Source organism: Lasioglossum baleicum, chromosome 4, assembly GCF_051020765.1.
Source record: "Lasioglossum baleicum chromosome 4, iyLasBale1, whole genome shotgun sequence".
NCBI classification, from domain to species: domain Eukaryota; kingdom Metazoa; phylum Arthropoda; class Insecta; order Hymenoptera; family Halictidae; genus Lasioglossum; species Lasioglossum baleicum.
Genome location: NC_134932.1, coordinates 14,880,941 through 14,906,428, shown reverse-complemented (window position 1 = coordinate 14,906,428; position 25,488 = coordinate 14,880,941). Strand labels below are relative to the sequence as shown.

Sequence of the window (25,488 nt, the reverse complement as noted above, 5' to 3'; positions counted from 1 at the left end):
AAAACTGTTGGAAAATTTTTAAAATTGAAGAAGTCAATATATGATTTCTCTTCTATTAAAGTCATTAAGGGAAAAAATAACGTACATTATGGTTTCTATCTTTTTCAATCGATGCAGACAATTTTTATTTTGCATAAAGATCCGCAGTCCATTCATAAATGATTTCTCCTTAACATTCAATTTGGTTTCTATCTCTTGCAATCGATGCAGACAATTTTCATTTTGCATAAAGATCCGCTGTCTATCATAGTGATCGCAGAATTACGATCACGGCCGTGATTTAACCTTCGTTCACGCCGTGATCGTCCTTTTCTAATCTAGAGTGAGTTAGTCCTTTTTTTAAATACATTAATTACATAGCTTGCATAAAAATAATATCTTCATGTAACGTAAATTTAAAATTACGTTACGTGTTCTGTTACAATAACGTATAAAAGATCTTCAATTTTCTTTCCCGTACCTTATTTCAGTATTTAAAAGAGAAAAAGAATAAATTCTTCCTCTCCATTTCAAAATTAGGACAAAGATACGTTCCTGCATTTGGTCGCGCATGCGCGAGAAAAACCCGTGCAATATCCCGTGGAGATAAGTACTTGGCAATTTCAGTTGATCGAACATACGTAAATACAGATGTTGCATGCGATCCTTATTTATTTGAGGTTAATCACTTGGATGGGTAACAGCTTTGATATCTTAGATAAGCGCGAACGGTTTAACGAATGAAATTGATTTCTTACGATCCACGTCGGATCGAGGGAAAACAAAACTCGAATAAAATGAATCCGACAAAGATTTGACGGAACACGATTCACGTGGATGAATATCTACCGCGACCGTGATGAAGTCAAAGAATTCTTATTCGAGCATGCGCGGAAGAGAGAACGTAAAAGTTACCTCGTAAGATGAAGCTGAATTCGACGCGTGATTGATGTATTTACTTCTGTACCCTTCAAAGTATGACATTCCACGCCTCGTCCGCGGCTCGACCAATCAGAGTGCGCGCCGTCTTTTTCGGTGTCCAATTGTTTGTGTACATGCGCAGCACGCAGTGCGCGGAGGACTTGAGCGCGAACGAATGTCACTCGCAGTTTGGCGCCGTCGCTCGACCGGTTTGCACGCGTCGCTCCTTTCCTATAACGCTTTCACGAATGATCGTCTGCACGATCACGCGTTGAACTTCTTCCTTTCTGTTTATCCTGACGCGATTTCTTCGCGACACAGTGTACACCTTCTTTGCAATCGTTCCGTATGTGCGACAAAAACCAAGACGTTCTTGAAATGCACGCGTGCACGAAGGGATCGACCGTAACAATGTCATTGTCGATCGAACGACAGCGAGTTTAATCTCGTCGAACCACTTCGTAACATTCTGACTGCACTGGTGTTGACTCGATTCCGCGGTAAGATCGACCGGTAACCTCTAAACGATACGATGAACAATCGATTACGACCGGTAACCTCGAGACGATACGATGAACAGTCGATCTCGAGATATCTGTGATTGTCAAGAAGAACGCCGCATGTCACATACCTTCACTTTCGAGATACAATTACCGTTTAAAGTTTTGATCACTGACGCTTTCACATAGGACATCGGTTAAATTGCATTATTTTTTCAGCCTTTCGAATTTATTTTCATGACTATAGAGTTCAATTAAATTGTGACATGCGGCGTTTTTCCTGACAACCACAGAGTCAATGCATAAACTGAAATTTTTTGAAATTGTGACATGCGACGTTTCTCCTGGCAACCACAGACATTAGAATAGAGTCGAGTAATGACCGGTAAGCTCCTAGATAAACGATACGAACGAGTGCTCGATCGCGACCGGTAGTCTCGAGACGATACGATGAACAGTCGATCGCGCGATAATATCGAGGGAGCAGAGAAAGCAGTCGATCGAACGATAATCACGAGCGAGGAGTGCTAGCGCGTATTTCGGCTGCGAAAACGAAAGCGATCGTGCATATCGCGTTGGCTTTGGTCGCGAGAGATCGATTGTTGGCGAGCGCGGGAGAGGGGGCGAGTCACATTGTCGAAAGGATGTTGGCGGCGTGTAATACGACACACGCGAGAAACGAGGAACAACGCGACCAACAGTCGCTCCCTTCGATTCAGGGCCACCGTTTCGATTCTCGTTCCGGTCTCGTTCGCGATCCCGCGATTTAAGGGCACGCGACCTCTTCGCCCCTTATCGCGGCGAGCTTTCTCGTCTCGAGCACGTGTTCGACCCGCACGTGGCTCTCTCGAGGGAATCTGACATGCTTCACGACGTCACTCGCCGGTCTCCGAATGTTCTTCGACTTGTCGAGCGTCTCGTTCCCCTGTGAGGTGAGTCGATAAGATCCAAATTTTCCACCCCTCCCACTCGACATTCATATGAAAACAATTTGTTCGCAACACCTTTCTTTGTAATAAATAGATACACATTATGTCTAGACTACCCCAGATAGCACACGACGTCTTAAGACGTCTACTTTAGTTCTGAAAGTCTTACGTCCTAAAAAGACGTCTTTAAGACCATAAATAGTGTGGTTTTTATATATAGCCATAATCTAGCAGTAAGTATTAGCATTGGTATTATTTGTTTGAGTTAGTGTTTTCTTGCTTCAATTTCAATTTTGATTGTGATTTTAATTGCAATTTTACTTTTTATTATTCTTATTGTGATTTTAATTGCAATTGTTATTTTTATTACACTTTTTATGTCAATTCCACATGCGCTCTTCTAATAAAGCTATTTATTGGTTTAACTTTAAACTCGTTTCTGCCGAAATCTATTTTTACTCTTACCTTTTTTTAATTTAATTAACATTTATGGACTTTAAGACTTCTTAGGGACGTCTTACAGACCTCCCGAATGTCCTACGAACATCTCCTGAACGTTCTTGTGCTATTTGGAACGGAAATTCATGCAAAATAACGACTTCTTAAAATGGGCGCCAAACACACAATATGTACTTCGATTCAACTTAACACATTGTTGACTGATCACGAGTTAACTCGTGTTTTCACGCCCAATATTTCAAAAATATTTCACAATCTCTGTAAAAAAAATATTAAAAGTTATGTAAAAGATATGTTCAAAGTTTCATCTTAATTCATTATGTACAAATATAGTTTATTGAAGTTTATTTGGATTGTTTTACTTCCACATTCAGTTACGAAATAATAGCCGGTGACTTGAGATAGCCTCTGTGTAAAATTGCCGGTCAACAATGTGTTAATAAATCGAAGCGCTGTGTGTAAATCAGGTTTGAATCTTCGAATAGTTCCACGGACACGTTATTTACATATTAACCCTGGTGTAGGCAACCAGACAGCCATTGCCCCTTGCATAGGCAACCGGGTAGCCATTACTCCTTATGCAGGCAACCGGATACCCATTAACCCTCGTGCAGGCAACCGGGCACTCAGGTGCATATTTACTATGGCGTGGCGATTCCGTTCACTAAATATTCTCCTAAAAATTGTCTAAATCCTAAGAAAATTAATCTGTTCTTTTACAATAATAATTCGTACGAGTTTAAAATAGTGATATTTTCCAGTTCTTCTAGTCTCCGCAGTTTTGCAAATGTATAAAATCCACTGTCCAGTGATTAGAAAGTAGTTAGTAATAGTGGAAATTGTGCATATATTTCTTCTTTCGAGATATTTCAAGGAAAAGGATATTAACACTAAATGAATTCCATATAATGTGTTGAATTAACAAGCACTATCTAACGGTTCATTCTTCACAATATCGTAAAAATTACATTGAACTAATGTACATAGTTTACACTAATGTCATGTGAAATCTATGTATACAGGGTGTTTCGTTTATCTGATAACGGAAATATCTCGTGACGCACTGAAGTTACGAAAAAAATTTGTTTACAAAAGTTGTTCGGTATGAAGGGTATAATCATATAGTCTAATTTTTTTTAGGACTAGAATGGTGGGGAGGTGGGATTTCAGAGTCAAATTAAGTTTCTTAAATGGAATGTCCTATTTTTATATTATAGATTGATAGAGTATCAAATTCTGAGTACAATAGTGTTGACCTTCATATGTCCTAAACCTAATAGTTAACGAGATATTATCGAAACAATTTTCATTCTTCTTTGGATAATATCTCGTTAACTATTAGGTTTAGAACATATGAAGGTCAACACTATTATACTCAGAATTTGATACTCTATCGATCAATGGTATAAAAAATAGGACATTCCATTTAAAAAACTTAATTTGACTCTGAAATCCCCCTTCCCCTCCATTCTAGTACTCAAAAAAATTAGACTATACGATTATACCCTTCATACCGAACAATTTTTGTAAACAAATTTTTGTCGTAACTTCAGTGCGTCACAAGATTTTTCTGTTATCAGATAAACGAAACACCCTGTATAAAATAGAAAAGTATGTGTGTATGTATGTATGATCCCATCGATCTGATTCGGTGGGTTTGTCGCACGTGTTGTCCATCTGTCGGGGTTGAAGTTGTCGTAGCGCTGTGGTTGTAAATAATCGGCCGGTTCGGAGATGATCCGTGCACGTTTTTTGTCTGTTATAACAATCTTTTCAGGTACATATGTACATATACCGCCAGTGGTCGGTCGCAACCCGCCCGGAGCGTGGTACATACTGATAAACTCATTGTTACTTAGGGAAGGACCCGAAGTGTCTGAATTCGATTTTGATAATTTTTGGTGAGATGGTGGTATATGGATCCCTAATTATGTATGCAAAATATTAGGTGTAGTTACTCAATAGTTTTCAAGATACATATAAACAATTAAAGTTTCATACCTGTGAATCACGCAACCTGCTTACGTATAAATGTATGAAACTTCAATTGTTTATATCTTTAAAACTATTGAGTAACTACACCTAATATTTGGCATACATAATTAGGGATCCATATACCATCATCTCACCAAAAATTATCGAAATCGAAGTCGGAAACTTGGGGTCCTTCCCTTGTTAGACCACTTTTATAATTATAAGCACATATCTTTAGTAGTACAAATCAATCTTGTCATTTTGATAAGGGAACATGTATTGTGGAAAATGAGCCGTGTCGTGATCGACAAATTCATGGTGAAACGAAACAATTCATTGCAATTGAGTCTTGAAAAGTTGCATAATTGACAACGTCGGATTAGCTAAAGGACTACGGTGGGTGGTCGAAGATTTCCGATCGACAAAGAGAAAGAGAGTCCAAGTTTCCGGTGATGGATCTTGTTCGAGTTGGCCCAATGATTCTTAAGGAGTATTGGAGTTGGCTGGCGGGGTTCGGTTCGCGAAAAGATTTATGTCGTCTCCTTTGGAGCGTATCGGGCGCCCGCGTGCCATCGCGTATACCCATTCCGTTTGTAATTCGATGGGAGAGAAGTATATGTATAACGGCTCATGATGGTAAATGGCGAGTGGCCGGGGCATTAGCGGAACCATTAACGAGTAGAAAAGAGTGGTGCACACTTGAACACCGACACCCCGGCAGTTTATTTCCGATGGGCCACCGAGCGTTCTCGTGAATCGAGCTGGAAACCGAGGCGATAAGGTCACTATATTTAACGAGTGCCGAATCCATGCGCAAAACCAGATAGAAAAAATATGTAGCCGTATACACACAGCCAATGCAATCCATACATGCATACGTACACAGGCGAATAGAACGGTCGGGCTGTTTGTCGATCGTTCGACTTACTCGCGAGCGATGCTTCCAAAAGTAAAACAACCGTCGAGGCTCCATCGACGAGATTCTGTCGCGAGAGAGAGAGAGAGAGAGAGAGAGAGACCCGTCTCTCGCAAAAATAATCGCAACGGCAAAAAAGAGATGCTCGGGCTACCGGGATCCTTTTTAGTTTTACACACGACCACCGCGCGCGAATTCGCGTTTTACGACGTAATAACAACGATAATCTTTTTGCATAATGTAGAAAGGACACGAGCGCCGACGTGCACGAGCTGTCGCTGTGTAGCACAACGGGCAAAGAGGCGATTTCGCGCGATCAAAATACGTCGATAAGCGCGGAATAATGTTTATGCACGTCGAAGTCCTTTCTTTACAGGAGAAAACGGTCTCTTTACACGGTCGTTATAATCGCTCTAATTAATCTGTTAATTCCGCGATCTTTCAATTCCAAGTGTCGATATGTACATTGTTTCCATTCAAATTATTCATGCAAGAAGCAACAGTTTCTTCGGCTCGAATTCCTCGCAGAACATTTTTATTTTACAGAAAGGGGGTCCGCAGTATGGTAATAACTAGACTGCGGATTTTATGCATTTATGACGAAAATGGACACGTACAATTTAAAGCAGTGGACGAATTAAGAAGATTTAAGGACATCGGTGCATTAATTTCAGCTTGATAGGACAAGTAATAGAAGAATACAATTTTTATGTGGCTCCTGTGTTCTGCAGTCAATGCAAACATTTTTTATTTCGCATAATGATCCGCAGTCTAGTAATAACTGTTCGTTACTATTAACTAACTGAAATTCAAGGGTGGTTCTCCATGGCAATATAACAATGAAAAATCCGCCTAAAGTGCTGTAACCCGATCAACAGAGGTGCACGTTGTACAACGGGTCCATGACCTATGCAACGTACACCTCTGTTGGTCGGGTTGCAGCACTTTAGGCGGATTTTTCATTGGTAATAACTAGCCAGCAGATCTTTATGCAAAATTCAAATTTTGCACCTGAATTGCAGCAAACCGGAGTGACGTAGAAATTTATTTTCTCTCTTAATATGTTCAATAGGTTGAAGATAATATAAAAGTATTTTTAAATTCGTCGAATTTTTTCAATGTTTTAAATTACACCTACTCATTTTACTCGCAAATGCATAAAATCCGCTGTCGAGTAATAACTAACATTTTTTTGTAACAAATCTCCACCTATTTAGAGGTGCAGAATCATACACACTATAGTGGTCGCGACATATAATTTTGAAACAACCTGTACCAGTCTGCCGGTAAAGGCCTAGAAAATAGAGTATGTAACAGTGTTTTTTTTCGAACGGTTCCTTCGACGGTCTCTTTTACGAGGTCGGTCCGAGCATAGATGGAACGATAAGTTTTTCCCCCAGCACAGTATATTGTTTTCGAGGACAATAAAAAGTTGCGCCCATATCGCGTTCGTTACAGCCGAATTACGATTTCCAACGTCAGGGTCGTTCGCTCGAGATGGCCGGTCCGGGCTGGTTTCAGCGATAAGTTTCACGGTCGTAACTAAGTTTGGAGGAAACACGAGGAAAGATACTTCTCGCGATGAAAGAGAGAGAGACTCGGAACGTATATCGGCGAAGTTTATACTCCCCCGCATTGTTACACGACGCGTGTCCTGCCTTTCCAAACAATTATTTTTTTCCAGCCAGTAATTTGGACTAGCTCCCGAGCGAGCGAGTGGCTCTATGTATTTTTCACGAACAATGCGTCGCGTCGCGTCCCGTCGCGTCGCGTCGGGCGAAAAGTGTTCCTGGGACGTGCGAACGGTCAAAAAAGATCGATACGCGCGGGAACCGGATTCCGACCAACGCAACACGGTGCGAACTTTGCCGCATTACCGTCGATAATACTTCCAATTACAGCGCTGCTCAATCTTCGATCCTAATCCTTCGTATTTAATCCCGGATAATTGATCTATAATATTAGGTCGTTTGGAAAATCATTTCGCTTTCTCCAGGGAAAAAATGAGAGCGAATTTTTTACTATTTAGAAGAAGTTCTGTGACATTTTGTTCTGTGATCTCTTCCGATTTCCCAGGCAACTTAAAACTGTTTTTTTATTAGCAAACAATTGAGTTCTATGACCTAACGAACGACCTAATAGTTTGTTTAATAGTTTACTTATTAATTCCGGTAGCTAAATTAGGGTAAGGTTGCTCAAGTGTTACCCCTTAAGAAAAAAACCGTATAAAATTTAGGATTCATCAAATAAATAGAAATTAAATGTGTTATTCAAAACTTGTGTTAACATTGTTGTTATTTATTATAACAAAATTAGAAAATCTGTATGCTTTCACGTAAAATATACTAAATCTTGAAAAACTTCCTAAGTCGTATCATCTATAGTCTAAGTCGTACCTAAGAATTTAATTAAGTAACAATAATGATTAAAACGTATTTTTCATGAATCTGCTTACATGACACGTAGGCATTCAGTTAGTACAAACATCACATACAAATTTTTTTGTTCTTTTGTCAACTCCAGCGCATACATCGTGCACCCATGATTTGTATTTCAAGCATTGAATCATGTGTTTTCTTCTCTCGATCTTCTCCACAAATAAAACGAAACCAATCGCTTTTCTTCTTTTTAATTTTTAATGTCAATTCCTTTTTATTCATTACTGCGTCTCTTTTATTTGCCGCATTTTTTATGTTTTCTTTATTCTGCGTTGACGTTATTTCTACTGACGAGGTAGTACGACTTTGGAATCTCATGTGGGTACGACTTAAGACACGGCACAAGTTAAATTTAAAAAGTAAACACGACCTAACTGAATAAAATTAATACGATTTCGTTTCGACCAAACGATTATGGAAATTCCGCTGAATTTATATTTAATAAGGAACATAATTTTGTCAATAATTTACTTGCAAGATTCACTACCAAACATATGCAGAAAATTATTAAGCAAATTGAAATAAACTTACTTGATGAAAGGATTTATAATGAGGCTGGTTTATGGCAGACTATAATACGTAAAGCAACTTGGTTGAATCAGATGTATACAGGATGTCCCAAAATTCGTGAAAATCCCGAAAGGGGGTGGTTCCTGAGACCATTTCAAGCGACATTTTCCTTTGCAAAAATGTTATCCGCGGCTTTGTTTAGGAATTATTAACGAAAAACCACGGACCAATCAGAGCGCGACCTAGACGCGAGTTGCCACAGTCGGCCAATAGACATTTGGCGCGCCGGGCCGACTGTGGCAACTCGCGTCTAGGTCGCGCTCTGATTGGTCCGTGGTTTTTCGTTAATAATTCCTAAACAAAGCCGCGGATAACATTTTTGCAAAGGAAAATGTCGCTTGAAATGGTCTCAGGAACCACCCCCTTTCGGGATTTTCACGAATTTTGGGACACCCTGTATTTGGGTACCGTTGTATGTGCTGTTGTCGCCGTAGTTCGTTCAAAATTCAAGTGGCACGACTTAAGCATTAGTACAACTTGAGCAAAACCTTATCCTAATAGTTACTTCATTAATTCCGGTAGCTAAAGTGTTGATCATCCTCGATTCTTCCGTCTTTTCAATTTGGTATTTGACAAAAGTCATAACAGAAAAGAAGGATTACTTCCTGATAGTTTTGATAATTGCACGATACAGAATTTGAAGTACCGTAAATTATCGTTTTGCGAAATGGAAGAACACCGGAAGAATAATAAGTCGGCGTGCAAGACCGCGTTCCAACGCAGTGAAAAAAGAGCAAAATCTTTTCTAGAATTTTGTAGTGCGCGTTCTCGATGGATCACGATCGATAGTTGGTTCGCAACAGTTGACCGGGCAATTATAACGAAATTCGCGGGCGCGATCTGCTAAAACGTTCTATGGCCTTTTCGCCGTGACAATTAACCGTTGAATTTGCTTGGCGTAATGATGATTACGCGACAGCTACAAATTCAGTACATTACTGGGGATTTGCGGGGACGAGGAGGGGGTTGGGAGGACGGGGAGAGGCCGCAAATTGTGGCCGGTGGGGTGCCTCGGCGCCATTTTGATTCGCCTCTTTACAGGAAATTACCAGGCCTGTTTCAATTTGCTCTTCCCGGACGATACGCCGCGCCGTGTCGGGTCCTGCTGCACCCTCGCAAATGAAATTATTTCCCAGGTGTCATGGCGCGAAAAAATATCGGTCTCGTTCCCGTTCCAATCCGTTCCGGTCTGGTTCGATTCCAACCTATTCTCGCGACTTCCAACGTCGCATGGTTGTTTCCCTTGGAAATCGTAAATTAAACCCGCAAGAAAGTAATCGAGTCGAGATGACAACGGAATCGATACTCTGTTTCACCTGGAAATGTGAAAACATGATAATATCGTTCACTGTTATGATTTGTCATGCTTCGATTGTATTTTATTTTAATATTATTCCTAATTTATCATGAAATAATAATTTGTGGAAGCATTTTATGTAAGAACGATGTGTTATGAATACAACAAAAATATTGGCAGCCCTCAAAACCTGATACAACATAAGAAAATATTAACCCTTTGCACTCGGACTTGTTTTAACTCGAAAATTAAACATTGTTTCCGACCTAGAATATTTCCATTCCCCATGATTTCACTCAAAATTTTTTTCGATCGATATGTGCCTTTTTTCGCTTCTTTTTCTATGTATGTTTACCGATTATGCAGAGATTGATGGACAAATCGGAACGAAACCTTTTGCATCTTGTAGAGTATGTCCCCGGGGTGGTCCCGTGAAAAGAAAATTTTGCATCTTTCTATTCCTTACGATTTAATTTGCGAAAAATGAATTATTTCATGTATGTTCACCGATCACTTCGAGATGGATGGACCAATCAGGACGAAACATTCTAAATTTTGTAGGGTATGTTTCCCGATTGGTCCCTTGAAAACAAATTTTGTATTTTTTCATTCTTTGCGGTTTTTATTGCGAATAACCAATAAGACCGAAAAACCATCCTACGGTGTTCTACAAATTCTGCTCGTTCCACTAAAAAGTGTGAAATAAAAAAATTCTATAAAAAAAAATTTGAAATTTGAAAAAATGCACGAAAAAGTATGAAATAATTTCCATTTAATTTATGTGAATACACACGAACTTAAATAAATTAATATTTATATATAATACTTAAATTACGAAAATCCTTTAATTCTTCTACAGGCTTTCACATATTAATGTATCTTCCCTTCCCACCTACTGATTTCCAAGTCCACCATATTCCAATGAAATCATAATCAGCAACATCTGTCATTTCAAAATCAAAAGATTTTGTATTTATTAATTTATTGTATTTAAGTTCGTGTGTATTCACATAAGTTAAATGGAAATTATTTCATACTTTTTAGTGCATTTTTTTAGTGCGTTTTTCGAAGCCGGTTTAATTTTTGTTTTATAAAATTTTATGGTTACAAGATTGGTATAATACCTCATACTTATTTTTACCTTTTATGAAGAATGTTTTTTCAAATCCCAAGATTAGAAAAATACGAGAATGTTTGACGATTTTGTTTGCATTTTAATCTCATTCGACCTGATACCAAATCGAAGTTTGTTAGAATTTCATCGGACGCACGGGCTGATCCCATCCGGTATCAGTTATACATATTAAGCAGGCGATAGATTATGTTTAAAGTACACATAAACAAGATTAATGTTTAAAATGCACGAACACGTGACGCTAACAAAAATTGATTTCCACAAAGTTAAACATGAAAACGATAATTCGCATGAAGATTCTGGACCGTAGTTTTCAACAATTCCAGACGCATGGAAAATTGATGGATTTTACGGCGTCACGCTCGAAACATTCGATCAACTGCCCGTAAAGCTTTTTTTTATTCAAACATACGCCGCGATCGCGCGTAATTTATACAGCTCCAATAATCACATTTCAATAATAAATGCCAGTGTACGGCGAACCGAAAATTCAAGGTAAAAATACAGTGTTGCATAATTAAATTTGCATGCGGACGAACATTGTCGAATCAAGCGGTGCGCCAGAATCCGTTGACTCGATTTCGTATCGAGAACGCGGTGCAACATTTAATTTTCTACCTCGCTGCTCGGTTAGATTCCCTTGCGGTGTAGCAACGGGGAAACAGACAATGAGATGCAAAGAAGAAGAAGAAGAAGGATTTCAGTTAATTGTCTGATTTCAGACGCGAGTGTAGCGAAGAAATGGAGACACTTTACGCGGGAGCGATCCACGGGTTCCCCCATGAAAACGGGGGTCTCGCTAATGGAATTTCCACGGGAATCGCCAGCTCGTTCGATCAGGACGGCGTTTTGAGTCTCATCGTCGTCCTGGGCGGAAGCTTGTCCCTCGTAGCGCTGGTCTTCGCCTTCATTACCTACAGGTAAGTGGAGACAAGTCCATTAGCACCGGCTAATGAGTGCGCGAAGATGGCCCGATGGCTCTTCGTCTTAAATTGTTTTAAGGATCGAGGATTAAATACTCGGGGGTTGCCAGGGCAATCGATTATGCTCGCCGGTAATTCGGCCCCCCTCTTCCATTGCCGATGCATTCCACTTTGTATATCGCTGATAACTAGACTGCGGATCTTTATGCAAAATAAACATTGTCTGCATCGATTGCAAGAAATAGAAACCGAATTGAATGTCATTTCTTCCCTTAATATTATTTACTAGCCAGCGTGTTTCTTGTAAATTGTAAATATTAGAAAAAAATTAAAGAGGAAAAAGTGGTACTGTTTTTTATACGCAACACAATATACACTGTAGTCTCACTAATAAAGAATACTTGTAAATACATTGGTATGACATATTCAAAATGTTTCTTCCATTTCTGACCTTGCATGACCTTGAAGGTCACTTTGCAGTATACGGATGAAATCGTCTAGACACAAGTTTTGATGTGATATTAAAAAATATACAGCATTTTCCATTTAAAAAATTGAAGGTCACCTTCATATCTAACAAAATAGTATAAACAGAAGAAGATTACACACGCCATTGTGTTGCGTGTAAAAAACAGTACTACTTTTTCCTCTTTTTCATCCTTTTTCTATATTTATAATACTATTTACAAGAAAACGCTGGCTAGTAATACATAGTGTGAACACTCTGTATACATATGGGTCATCCAAAATAGACTATAGGAAGTTTTTTAAAATAAGAAACATTTAATTATCAGGTATCATCTATGACAATTATGTGTGAAACAATATCTGTCAAATGACCACCTCGACCACGTTTACAGTCATCAATTCGAAGAAATGCTCAATTCTTGAGAACGACGTGGAATTAATGTTGATGGGTCATTAGCAACACTTTCACGAACAGCAGCAATGTTTTCATTAGAACGAGCTGTTTTTGGTCTGCCAGACTTTGGTTTATTATGAACAGATCCAGTTTCATCAAGTTTTTCAATCAAATTTCGAATTGTTTGCTTTGATGGACGATTATGTATGTCGAAAAAAATCACGGAACACTGATTTGCAAAATAAATTTTCATAACTTTAACACGCTCTTCAATCGTATACGACTCCATTGTTAAAATTGTGTATCATTGTAGGTTCGAAATACAAGAAAGTGACAAGAAACAAACATGGCGTTTGACAGATATTCTCATTCAACATCTTAAAGGTACTTTTGAATAACCCTATACATACATATATTGACATCTTAAATTTTTAAGATTGTTCAACAATTTCGTATTTCATGTACTCAATTCTGCTATAAATGCATAAAGATCCGCAGTCTACTGATAACGTTCCTTCAGTTTCATCTTACAAATCAATTGAATAATTTGAAGAAATTGATGTTTCCGTGAAAAACATTTGCAAAATGTGAGAGACAGTCTCCAAGAAGGGATCCATCGGAAAGAGTACGTTCTCGTTCATCCGCCGGGCATAACAATTACCCGACGATCGTTGCGAATGGCTACGATCGCGAGACAGTCTCCTCACAATTTCTATTTCACGCCGACTCGCGTGGGTAGCCGGGGAATAACGATGACCAATGCGACAAGAAAAGAAGGAAGCCATGCTTTTCCATTTCCCCTCAATTTCCGGCGGAGAGTGCACCGTCAGAAAGTTCCCAGTCGTTCGTCGTCGCGTCGTTCGTTATTGCGGACTATCGCCGGGACCTTGCATCGGTGGAAACATTAAATCGATCGGAAAGTAATAACTTATTGAATTCGATGACCGTATCAATTGCACGACGCGCGCGGTCAGTTTCAAAGACCCAGCGTTCCGTTCGAAAAACCTTTTCCCTTTTGTAACTCGCTGCAATTTGCCGCCGCGATACAACCGATTAAAAAATGAATCGAATGTATCGTTGTTCGTTGTATAAAGGGACACGTCGTCATGCGGTGTAAATTTTATTTTTGAACACAAATCGTGTCCTTTCCAAATATTTTTTTAACAGGACCAGTCCCTCTCTTACAAAGTATTTCAATTTTTTCCACCATACAGAAAACATCCTGTACATTTCCAGTTCACTTTTCGCGGACATTTTGACACTCGGTACGCGTTCAATGCGGAAAAACTGGGCGGCGAGGCTGATTTTAAATGATTCCAGGATACCCGTACAATAAATATCGTTGTTCGTTGTATAAAGGGACATGTAGTGCGGTGTAAATTATTTTTGAAGACAAATCGTGTCCCTTCCAAATATTTTTTAACAGGACCAGTCCCTCTTACAAAGTATTTCAATTTTTTCCACCATACAGAAAACATCCTGTACATTTCCAGTTCACTTTTCGCGGACATTTTGACACTCGGTACGCGTTCAATGCGGAAAAACTGGGCGGCGAGGCTGATTTATCCCCGCGTAAAGTGTAAACGGTGGGAAACACGTGAAAATATTGAATATAAACTTCCAGCGGTGTTCGGGGTCGACATTATTTCGATTGGCCAGCCGAATTTGATTTGTTCGACCGCAGAACAGTGGCCGGAATATACATAGTATAAAAGGATTAAAGTATTGGCGGCCGGTGAAGCTAGCCGCTTCCGCGCATTACCCGCGCGCTTTAGACGAGCGATCGTGATCGAAATATATCCCGTTGATCGATTCGATTGTTTTTGTGATCGAGCGCCGATGGGAAAATAGAAAAATCGACCGGACCCGGATGAACGGGTCGGGGCATCAGTGCTGGCTCTATTATCCTCCGAAACCGAACGTGAAATATTAAATTCCACGCGATCCAATGTGCCCGCGGATTCCTTTGTGGAGATAAGAAATTACCGGGCGTGCTACAATATTGTCCCTTTAGGAATCTAGGAATTGCTAGTTCGTTTTTAACAACCACTATTTAACGCTGGAATGTTGGACAATTTCGACAATCACAGGCCCCGATGCTCGGGATCGTTTACAATTTGATTTAGATATTTTTAAAACATTTTTTTTGAAGGTGCTACTTTAACCCCTTTGTGGAAATGAGAAATTACTGGGCGTGCTACAATATTGTCCCTTTAGGAATCTAGGAACCGCTAGTTCGTTTTTGCGAACCTCCATTTAACGCTGGAATGTTGGACAATTTCGGCAATTTGGTTTATATATTTTTTGAAGGTGCTCCTACTCAACAGCTGGTCATTTAGGTTAATTACTAGAAACTAGGTTGTTTCCTTCCGAATCCGTTAAAATAATTTGCATGCTATCGCTGTTAAGGGACGAATTCAATTTATTTGTAACTTGTGTTTCCTCCAATTAATAGAAGAGATTCGTATTCGCATCAATTACCAACAATTCTTAGACGACGTTGCTGAGGATGACTTGTTGTTTCGCAATTAAAATTCCTGTTAAACGATCCGCTGAAAAGTCCGTTCATCACCGGTAGGTAACGTGCTAAGAAAGAAACGGCGAGAGGTTTCTACAAATGCATTAGTCGGGCGATTCGCTATATGTTTATTTACCGGAAGATAAGAGACGAGATTACTTACGGTGGCGAACCAATAAAAGCATCCCTTATTCCTCCCTCGATTTTCATCGGACGCGGTCCGAGAAATTCCTTCAGGAATAACACCGATCGCTTCTGCTTCGGAAAATCAATTTTCCCACGGGTACGCGGAGAACGTGTCCAGTTTCCCCAGGCTTTTCCACGCTCTTCCACGGTTTCCCATTTTCCTTGGATGACACCTCCTAATGCGGTAACGAATCGTTTCCGACTCTGGTCTAACGCGGAGGTAATTTTTAACGCGGCTTACCGGCCAGACGGATACTCCAACATTTATTTACGGTGGGGAACCTAAGAGATTGCACGAAACCCAGAGACCATCTGCGCCGTCTATGATTTTATTCAAGGCACCTTGGAATTACCGTTTAGCCGCCGCCGCCATTGCCACCGTTTATCGAATCGATTTTCGGCTTTTTGCCTCCACTCACGACCTGGCAAACTTTCTTCGGAGAAATACTTCTCCGCGAATCGAATTTCCGGTGTCCGTATTGGGAACGAGCGAGAGAGAGAGAGAGGCCGAATAGGTTGCATTTATGAGGCACGGCTGCAGCTCCGTGCATTCGTGCACCGGCCGAGTTTAAAGTTGGGGGACCGTATTGCATAGTAATATCGGGACGTGTACTCGCCGGTGCACCGATCGATTTGATAAATACAGTTGGCGAATTCAGCATGTTCCCTTGCAACAGTCTTCCGTTTGGACAATTGCGGACGAACGTGGCCTCTTTCTCAATTCGCCAAGTTCCAACCGCACTCTCCTCTAACTCTTGCTAAGAAAATTGTGTACGCGTGTCGAAAAACCGTGAGACTGGATCCACTTCGAGTCCTGTATAAATAATGATTTTATCGAGAACCATTTGTTTTTCCGACTGCGAAATACGTATACGGTAGCAGACAAAAGTTTAAGACGACTATCTTCAGTAGATAGATAGTTCAGTAGATTATCGCATTTTATTAGAGATACTAAACGTTGAACAGTTCTCAATTGTTCTTAACATTCACAAATACAGGGTGAAACACCTAACGTTATCACCTGAAATATCTTTGTTATTCTCAAAGATACATTAAATGCCTTCAGGACAAAATTGAATGGTAAAATAGGGCTCATACGATTCCAAAAAAATTTTTGTTTTATGTAATTTTTTTAGCCTGACCCGACATAAATTTCATCCGTTTCACATATATCGCTACATCAGGAATTCGTTGATAAGTTGAATGACCTTGCGTAATTATAGTCATTGAATTCGTAATGAAAGGAACTATCATTATAGATGTTCAAAAAATGTTGGTTCCATTTTAAAAATGAAGGTGACCTTAATATCTCCAAAAAAATTACATAAAAACAAAAATTTTTTTGGTGTCGCATGAGAGCCCCCCCATTTTACCATTCAACTTTGTCCTCGAGACATTTAATGTATCTTTGAAAACAACAAAGATATTTGAGGTGATAACGTTAAGTGACTCACCCTGTATACAATTCGCACTCTATCTACGAACAACCTAGACTCTTTCAAAACATAAACAGTGTTTGGCAGAATGCGCATGAAACTTTCAATGCTGTATTTGCTGCGGACATTAATTTAAGACTTATTTATGAAAAAGGTATTTATGTTAATACGAGTAACAATAATTTTCTTTAAAATATTCACGTGCATAAGGTATCGTGGTTTGTTTCATAATGTCCAGATATTGAAGCCTTTCGATGCCTACACCACATATTCGGACACTTTTAAAAAGACTATAACTTTTTTAATATTGGAATATACGATTCGAAATTTTTGGAGAAGTTAGAACAATTGGTTTGCTACACAAGGAACAAAATTTTTTGAAAAAAACTGCAAGTTGTCAGAATTGCGGAGAAAATACTAGAAGTTGTATTTTCCAACCTTTTTATATGGGCTTATATGGAAAATTTAGAAAACACGTTTCATAGATCTGTATCGATTAAACATATTCGGAAAATTTCTACGACGTCGAAATTATAACGACGTTATAATGAGGTACAAACTTTCAAAGATAGTAAACATTGCAGTTTTTCACGCTTTTCGGCCTCCAACTGCAGTAATTCTAAGGATTCTTACATCTTTCAATGCCTGTCGTTTTTTCCCGCATCAACTGGTTTCTATGAAACTTTCACAGTGCATATAATTGACACAGATCCACAAAACGTATTTTTAAAAAATTCGATATAGGTCCGCATAAAAAAGTTGTAAAATGCAACTTTTAGTATTTTCTGCATAATTGCGACCAAATGCAATTTTTGAAAAAATTTCTTTTCACATCCTGTAGTAAACTAATTGCACTAGCTTCCCAAACAGTTCAAATCGCATAGTCCAATATTAACAAAGTTATCGTTTTTTCAAGAGCGTCCGAATATTAATGGGAGTCACTGTACATCGAATTCCAACAGAAGATACTCTATTGAACTTCGACACTTAAGAGCAATTGGGAATTATTAGACGTTTAGCATCTCTAATAAAATGCGATAATCTGCAAAAAGATAGTCGTCTTAAACTTCTGTCCGCTACTGTACATACTATGTATACAGACACATCTTCGTAGGGTTATTAAAAATTTTCTACGTCTGTTTGTACCATGAAATGTTTTAAATAAATGTTCGACACGCAGCCGGTTATGGTTATTTACATATGTACATAGAACGCAACGCGACGCAGGGCCGAATGAGGCGCGAAGCGAAAAATCCGCTCAGAAAATATGGCTCGCCAGAGACCGCGGTAACATTCGACATGGGACCAATTCCAGACGTTTCCGAGCTCGTCGACCATTTCGATTTTCATTCTCCCGAAACACGACTCCCGAGATATCCAGAGAGCATTTTGCTTTCTGCTGTTTACATAGCCAGCCGCGGGTGAAGCTTTCGGGCACACCTACATTCTACATATCTATTTCACTATGCCTCGGTGACAACCGGATTCGTTTGGCGTTCATCCACGCGATGGACGAATCGATCGAAGGTCAAGGATACAACGTTATTCTCATTTCCCATCGATCTGCCGTTCCGTTGCACACTGGTCCCAAATCAACAAAAATCTGGCCAAAACCTCAGAACGTACCTGATTTCATTGAAAATTTCTCTGATTACCATTCTGAACTTGGAATTTCGAAAAACAAAATATCTCGGCAAATGAACATGTTCAACAAATTCACAAACAACACAACACAACCAAGCTACATACTTCGAAAATTCAATTCCGTCAAACTTGACGAGAAACAACACCTTCGACGGCCCCGCTAATTTAAATCGGCGTTGAAATCTCGCCCCGTCTCTGTTCATCCTCGAATTCAGAGGACTTTGCGTCTGGAGACAGGAACAGGTTGTGGTGACAGATTAAGATGATTGTGACAGTCAATCAAGATTTATGACGATTCACAGATGTTGATGATTGAACGACAGCAAATGAACATGATCAATACATTCAAGTTGCACTTAATACTCAAAGACATGCACAACCAAGCTACATACCTCGAAAATTCAATTCCGAGGTTGTGTGACACATTATGATGATTGCCAATCAATCAAGAATTATGACGATTGACAGTCAATCAAGAATTATGACGATTGACAGATCTTGATGATTGAACGACAGCAAATGAACATGTTGAAAAAATTCAAGCTGCATTCAATACTCCGACTGATGCACAACCAAGATACTTCGAAAATTCAATTCCGTCCAACTTGACGAGAAATAGCACCTCCGACGGACCCGCTAATTTGATCGGCGCTGAAATCTTGCCCCGTCTCTGTTCATCCTCGAATCCGGAGGACTTTGCGTCTGGAGACAGGAACAGGTTGCGTTCGCCTGAGAGAAAACAATGGCCTTCGGGAAGACAAAGTGGTTTTTGAGGGAACGCCACGAAGAGCCGCGTCGCGACGTGCCGGCACAGCTGGGAATCCATTAGGAGAATGACGACGAGGGTAAAGTTTGCGGACGGCAAACGAAGAAGAACGCGGCTGACACGCTGCGTTAACCTTCGACGGAGATGGCAACCGATGACAAAGCTTTATATCCGGTAAACGGCCGTTCCTGTCACCACGCCCGAATTGCTTGGGGATTGGCCATTTTTTCTATCCGTGTCTCTCTAAATCGCGGTCCGTAAACCGTATCACTCTGTTCCAGGTATGGGAATCACTTTCTCGAGAAGAAGAGGGTGAGTCGCACTGTTTTTCGTCGGTAGATCAAAAATCTGTAACAATTAAACTATATACATTTTTGTTTGACGCTTCGTTTTCGAGAAAATGCAGAGTTTGAAAATGCAGCGAGTACACGTGCTATTGCATAGGAATCGTCTGACGCGTCTGATCACGATCAACCAATTCTACTTTGTGCATACATATACTAAAGCACGCGAACATGGCGGAACTTTAAACTCGATTTTCTCGAAAACGGAGCGTCAAGGGAAAAAATGTTATTCCTTTTTTTCGACTTATTTTTACATGTAGTATCACCCTTTGCTCGGTTGTACCACCCGTCCGGCCATACGCTGTATATCTACGTTAAATGAATCTTCTATTATAAATATAATCCAATTATAATACCGTTCACTTGTTTTAATGGTTTCGATTCTTGTGACTGCGTTTACGTGTAGACGCATTTATAAGTCAAAATCGCAGGTTTCCTGCTTTCCAACTTTCAATTCATAATATTCCTAGAGATATTGGGTTGTCCGGAAAGTTCGTACTGTTATCGAAGGAAAATTGAAACGCTGCGAATTTAAATTTTGCTATACATTTATTAAATTATATAGGTGCCATTCTGTTCCACAACCTTCCTTCATCTTTCAACTTGAAAGTTCTGTCCTTCCAGAACCCCTCAGGTTTTTCAGCGAAAAACTTTTCTATATGATTTTTTATCTCGACCAAAGAGTTGAAGTTTTTTCCATTAAGGGAATTTTGCAATGATCGAAATAGGTGTAAATCTGAGTACGCGAGGTCTGGCGAATATAGTGGATGGGGTAGAACATCCCAACCTAGGTCCAACAACTTTTGTCGAGTTGTCGATGACACATGAGGCTGCGATTCATAAGATTTTTCTCCGTTAAATAGTGGGGAACCCATACATTAAGCTTCACAAAATGCTCGTGGATGGTGGACTTTGATATTTTTAACATTTCTGTTAATTGTCGTATAGCGTGGATTATTCTCGATCAGTGTTTTAATCTGATCTTCATCTGTGGTGGAAGGCCTACCCGGGCGGTCTTGATCTTCAAGGTTGAAATCACCAGCTTTAAACCTAGCAAACCACTTCCGCACAGTTCTTTCAGCTACAGCACTTACGCCATAAACAGCGCATATCTTGTTTGGCGCTTGTGTGGTATTCTCGCCTTTCCGGTAAAAGAAAAGCATTAAATTTCTATAATGCACATTGTTTGCTTCCATATTCAAAGGCGTGTAAAACTGACAAAAATAAACGTATCGTGGGTATATCAGTGACCCAAGCTGCGAATGTTTACACCCGAGTCAGGATGCTAACCATTTATTATGGGATTGCCCATTATACTGCAAGCAAAGAAAGGAGATGTTGACGAAACTTAATGTATTAAAATGGGCTCCTCCTTATAACATTGAGAACTTCCTTAAAAGTCTTAATATTAATGCGCTAAAAATAATTAATGAGTTTTTAAAAAAATGTGATATTAATTTATAAAGAAGAGAATTAGACTTAGTTAACTTAAGACATAAGCTGTACATCTTTACTTTATTTTATATCTTTGTACTCTAACATGTAACATGCATCTATGGGTCAATAATGGCCTAGGATGTTATAAATAAAGAAAAAAAAAACCAAGATTTTTTCCAAATATGCCTGAAGTACCGTCTTTTAGAATATGTACGCATGTCATTTGTTTTCGATCATTCGGATATATTCACACCTGTCCTTATGCTTTATACCACCTACCAAAAATCGGCACGAACTTTCCGCACACTCCAATAATTGACATTTATAAAAAATTTGTATTGCTTTAAATACACTCCAACTATTTAGCAAATGAAATTGTAATGAAAAGCCTATGTACTTAACATTCGAGAAATTGATTTTCTCATTGAATATTGGCCAGATTAAGAGAATTGAAAAATGTAAGAAAACGAGGAGCAAACTGATATCGTCGTCCCCGAAGGATCTGCTGTTTCCCCAACGAAGCGAATGCATCCGGTTCTCTGCGAAGGTTGTTCCGCTGCACTGTAGCTCGTCAAAGTCCACACCTCGGTCGCCATCGGTGGAACACACGGCCGAGAACGTATAAGTAAGATATCGGTCAAAGAAAGTAGCAATAACGACAGCATCCGGCCCGCGCGGAAACGAGCGGATGACTGAAAAAGTGTAGAAGGTTTAGTGCTCGCTAAGTGTTGTTTACGAACCGCGTCCACGTAAACCGCGAAACGAGGATCGAGAAAGAACCCCCGCTGGCAGAACCGAGAACCTAGCTAGCTAAGGTTGCGCATCGAGACACGGACGACCATAAACGGGTGAAAGTACACTGAAGCGGTGCGTGGCGAGCATGGGAAAATATACGAGGTCATTAAAACGTAAAATTCCTACGAGGCTGAAAGGATCGTGGTAGGAATGCGAGTTGAAGTCAAGGCACCAGGGAGCAAAAGCCTCTGGGATATCTCGGTGAAAGAAGCGTGTCGAACGTCGAACGGTGAAAAGCAGAATAGCTTAGGGATGAAGCTGTTTCCTTGGCGTCGCAACGCGGTTATCGTCGGGTGAACGGAGCCCTTTAGCGGCCGAGTTTCTTGGCTGGGATAACTCGAGCCAAATCTAGAATCTAATCCCGGCCTGGCTCGCGCAAAATCCGGATCTTTAGTAGCCGGCTTGGGAATAACGCGTTAGGAGTTACCTTATTTGCTGGCTGTTAGCTGCTGGCCAACAAGTTTGCTCCGCGGCTCGCCGTTCGTCTAATAAGCCCCATTCCCCTTCTGTAATTTCGCTATAGTTCCACAGAACGAAACGGACGGTTTCCATGTAGCATTCAAAATCCACCGTCCGAGTTTCCGGAGACATTTTTGTGATACCTATAAAGACAGCTTCGAATAAAACTTTTTTTCCGGGCAACGTGCCAACCGAGAATTGCCACGATTTTTACAAGGAAACTTCGACAGCGCTCCTATGAGACAGACTAAACCGCGTCTCGATATCTTCAACAGTTCCCGGTTAGTGAAATGTTGAAACTTTAAGTAGTTTAATCAATATCTTGTTCCGTAAACGGAGACTACATAGAGTGTAGTAAACACTGCGAACTCTACATGAAACTTATGTTCCCTAATGTGGAGAAGTAAGGGCGTTAAACCAGGTATATTCGTTTAACCCTTGTGCGAATAACAGGGTACACTTTCGCAAACTCGGAGCGATTTTCATTCGGAAAGCAAGTTGTTCTTCCGACCGAGGTGTACCTTATTAGTAGACTGCGGATTTTATGCATTTATGACAAAAATGAGCACCTACGATTTAAAGCAGTGGACACGTTAAAAATATTCAAGGACATCAATGCATTAGTCTCGGCTTGATTGAAAGAAGAATATACATTTTTTATTTGGCTCCCGTGGCCCGCAATCAATGCGAACATTTTTTATTTTGCATAAAGATTAGGGTGGACCTTGGCTATACTTTTTTTTCACGCCCTTCCCTAAAATTGTGCCATTCGGTAGAAAATGATTCCTGCAAAAGATGAAGTTGATCGGATAAGGGGAAGACGTGCCACATTAGGGTGGACCTTCCAATTGGCTATACCTTGTGAAATTTTTTTGCGAGATTTTTTCACGCTTTCCACCGCCCTAAAATTGTGCCATTGGGTAAGAAAATAATTCCTGCAAAAGATGAAGTTGATCGGATAAGGGGAAGACGTGCCACATTGACGTTGAAGTTGCGAACAACACGAAATTTTATTGGAATGGGAATATGTGAAGGGAAGACTTTTGATTATGTTGAACGTTTAGTCGAAAGTCTTTCCTTCAAATATTCCCATTCCTATAAAATTTCGTGTTTTTCGCAACGGCAACGTCAATGTGGCACGTCTTCTCCTTATCCGATCAACTTCATCTTTTGCAGGAATTTTCTACCCAATGGCACAATTTTAGGGAGGGGCGTGAAAATATCTCGCAAAAAAATTTCACCAGGTATAGCTAATTGTAAGGTCCACCCTAATGTGGCACGTCTTCCGCTTATCCGATCAACTTCATCTTTTGCAGTAATCATTCTCTACCCAATAGCACAATTTTAGGGGGGCGGTGGGGGGAGGTGAAAAAAATTTCGCAAAAATAAATTCACCTGGTATAGCTATTGTCCACCCTAATGTGACACGTCTTCCCGACGTCCGATTGATCTAAAACTTTGGATGTATTATTTTTTCATAAAATCGAACAATATTGGGGGGAAGGGGGTGCGCGACCAAAATTTTATGGCCGAAAAATAGGGTCCACCCTAATCAAGATCTGCAGTCTACTCATTAGGTACTGTATATCGAAAGTATTTTATAATTTGCGTGACTGTTCGAGTCGCAATCCGATTCACGATACGTACCGCGAAAGATTACCTCGGTGTCCCTGGTCGGTTCCCTTCTCCTTTGCATTATGTATGGCATAAGTGGCTCGTCTCGCTGGAAACGCTCCCGATGGCGAGCTAGTGGAGTCCATTGTACGTCCCCGAACGTTAATGGAAACAATTTGATCGGCACGGTGACGGCGCGGCGTATCGGATTGGTGTAGGATACGGAACAGAATATTACGGTCTTACGGTTCAATCTCCGCGGCTTCCAGAGGATCGTTAAGATCATGGCCGTATGATTGAACGAAACCGAGGATCCTCCCCAGTTAAGCCTCTTACTTTATTCCGGAACAAAAATCGGCGCGCAACCCGCCCAGATAGAGCTCCGAAGCCTCGATCTTTCCCCTTGAGGTTTTTTAAAGCCATTACTTTCTCTACCTCTCGGTCTTTTTCTAGCGAGAAGCAACGAAAGTGCGCCTCGTGCGACCAGCTCAGGGTAGTTACGGGGGTAGACTCGTTTTTCCAGGATTACAAGGGTGCGGGATGCGCCTTCTCATTTCTCGATAATGCAAAGATGAGGTTTTACAGTAGTCAAAAGCGCTAGATAAAAGATCAATCTAGGCCGCGATCGCCCTGAAAAGTCTTATTTTTACATTAAATCCTATTTTTTCCAATTACACAATTGAATTACATTGTAATTTAATTGAATAAAGATCTGAATTATTACAATATGACTGAATTACAATGTAATTCAATTACTTCGTAATTATATTATAATTCCTGGAGTAATTCAATTGTAATTCTGCGCAACTCTGCGAATAATACAAATTACGGCTCATGAACGTAAAAATAGGTTTTTTTTCGAAATAGATGCCTAATCGCCTACTGAAAAATTTGACAAATTTGACTACTGACTAATCCCATGTTTTCAGTATCGAGAAATGAGAAGGCGCATGCCGTACCCTTGCAATCCTAGAAACGAGTCCTACCCCCTTAAAGCTTGAACAACGAGGGTAAAAGGAACAGACGATATGCCTACGAAGGAAATCAAAAGGAAAGTTTTCGAACGGATCAGCAACTTTACGAACACCGGGGTCGCCTCTTTTGCTTCCGATCCGCGCTAACTCGAACCTAATTCCAGTTCAGTCTCATTGCGGCCGCGGCTGGTGCGTCGCTGAAACTGCGGCTAATTATCCGCTGCCGCTGCACCACCGCAGTTATTAAAGAGCAAAGTTCCCGCGAAAGAATACCCGCGACGACGCGTAGCCTTCTTCCCTGAAGCATTCCATTCGCCGCGCCGGTTTTTTCGGGTTTCTTTCCAAATTACGAAGATACCGTGAAACGGATTGGCTTTCACTAACCGAGGTACTATTACCGAGCTAATTAAAT

The 25,488-nt window shown here is 40.2% G+C and overlaps 1 protein-coding gene across 5 annotated transcripts in view; it reads left to right on the top strand.

Annotated features, from left to right (window-relative positions):
- Positions 1 to 1,068: 1,068 nt before the first annotated feature.
- LOC143208262 (adhesion G protein-coupled receptor E3) overlaps positions 1,069 to 25,488 on the top strand; it is a 144,270-nt gene continuing 119,850 nt past the window's right edge. The window contains exons 1-3 of one of the 5 annotated variants that reach the window (XM_076422522.1): positions 1,069 to 1,400; positions 1,798 to 2,332; positions 11,841 to 12,038. In XM_076422522.1, coding sequence (XP_076278637.1) covers positions 11,860 to 12,038 — 179 coding nt within the window. In that variant the 5' untranslated portion in view covers positions 1,069 to 1,400; positions 1,798 to 2,332; positions 11,841 to 11,859. Of the gene's footprint in view, positions 2,333 to 11,840; positions 12,039 to 25,488 lie in introns of all 5 variants that reach the window. The other 4 variants (XM_076422521.1, XM_076422523.1, XM_076422520.1 and 1 more) reach the window with 4 other exon arrangements.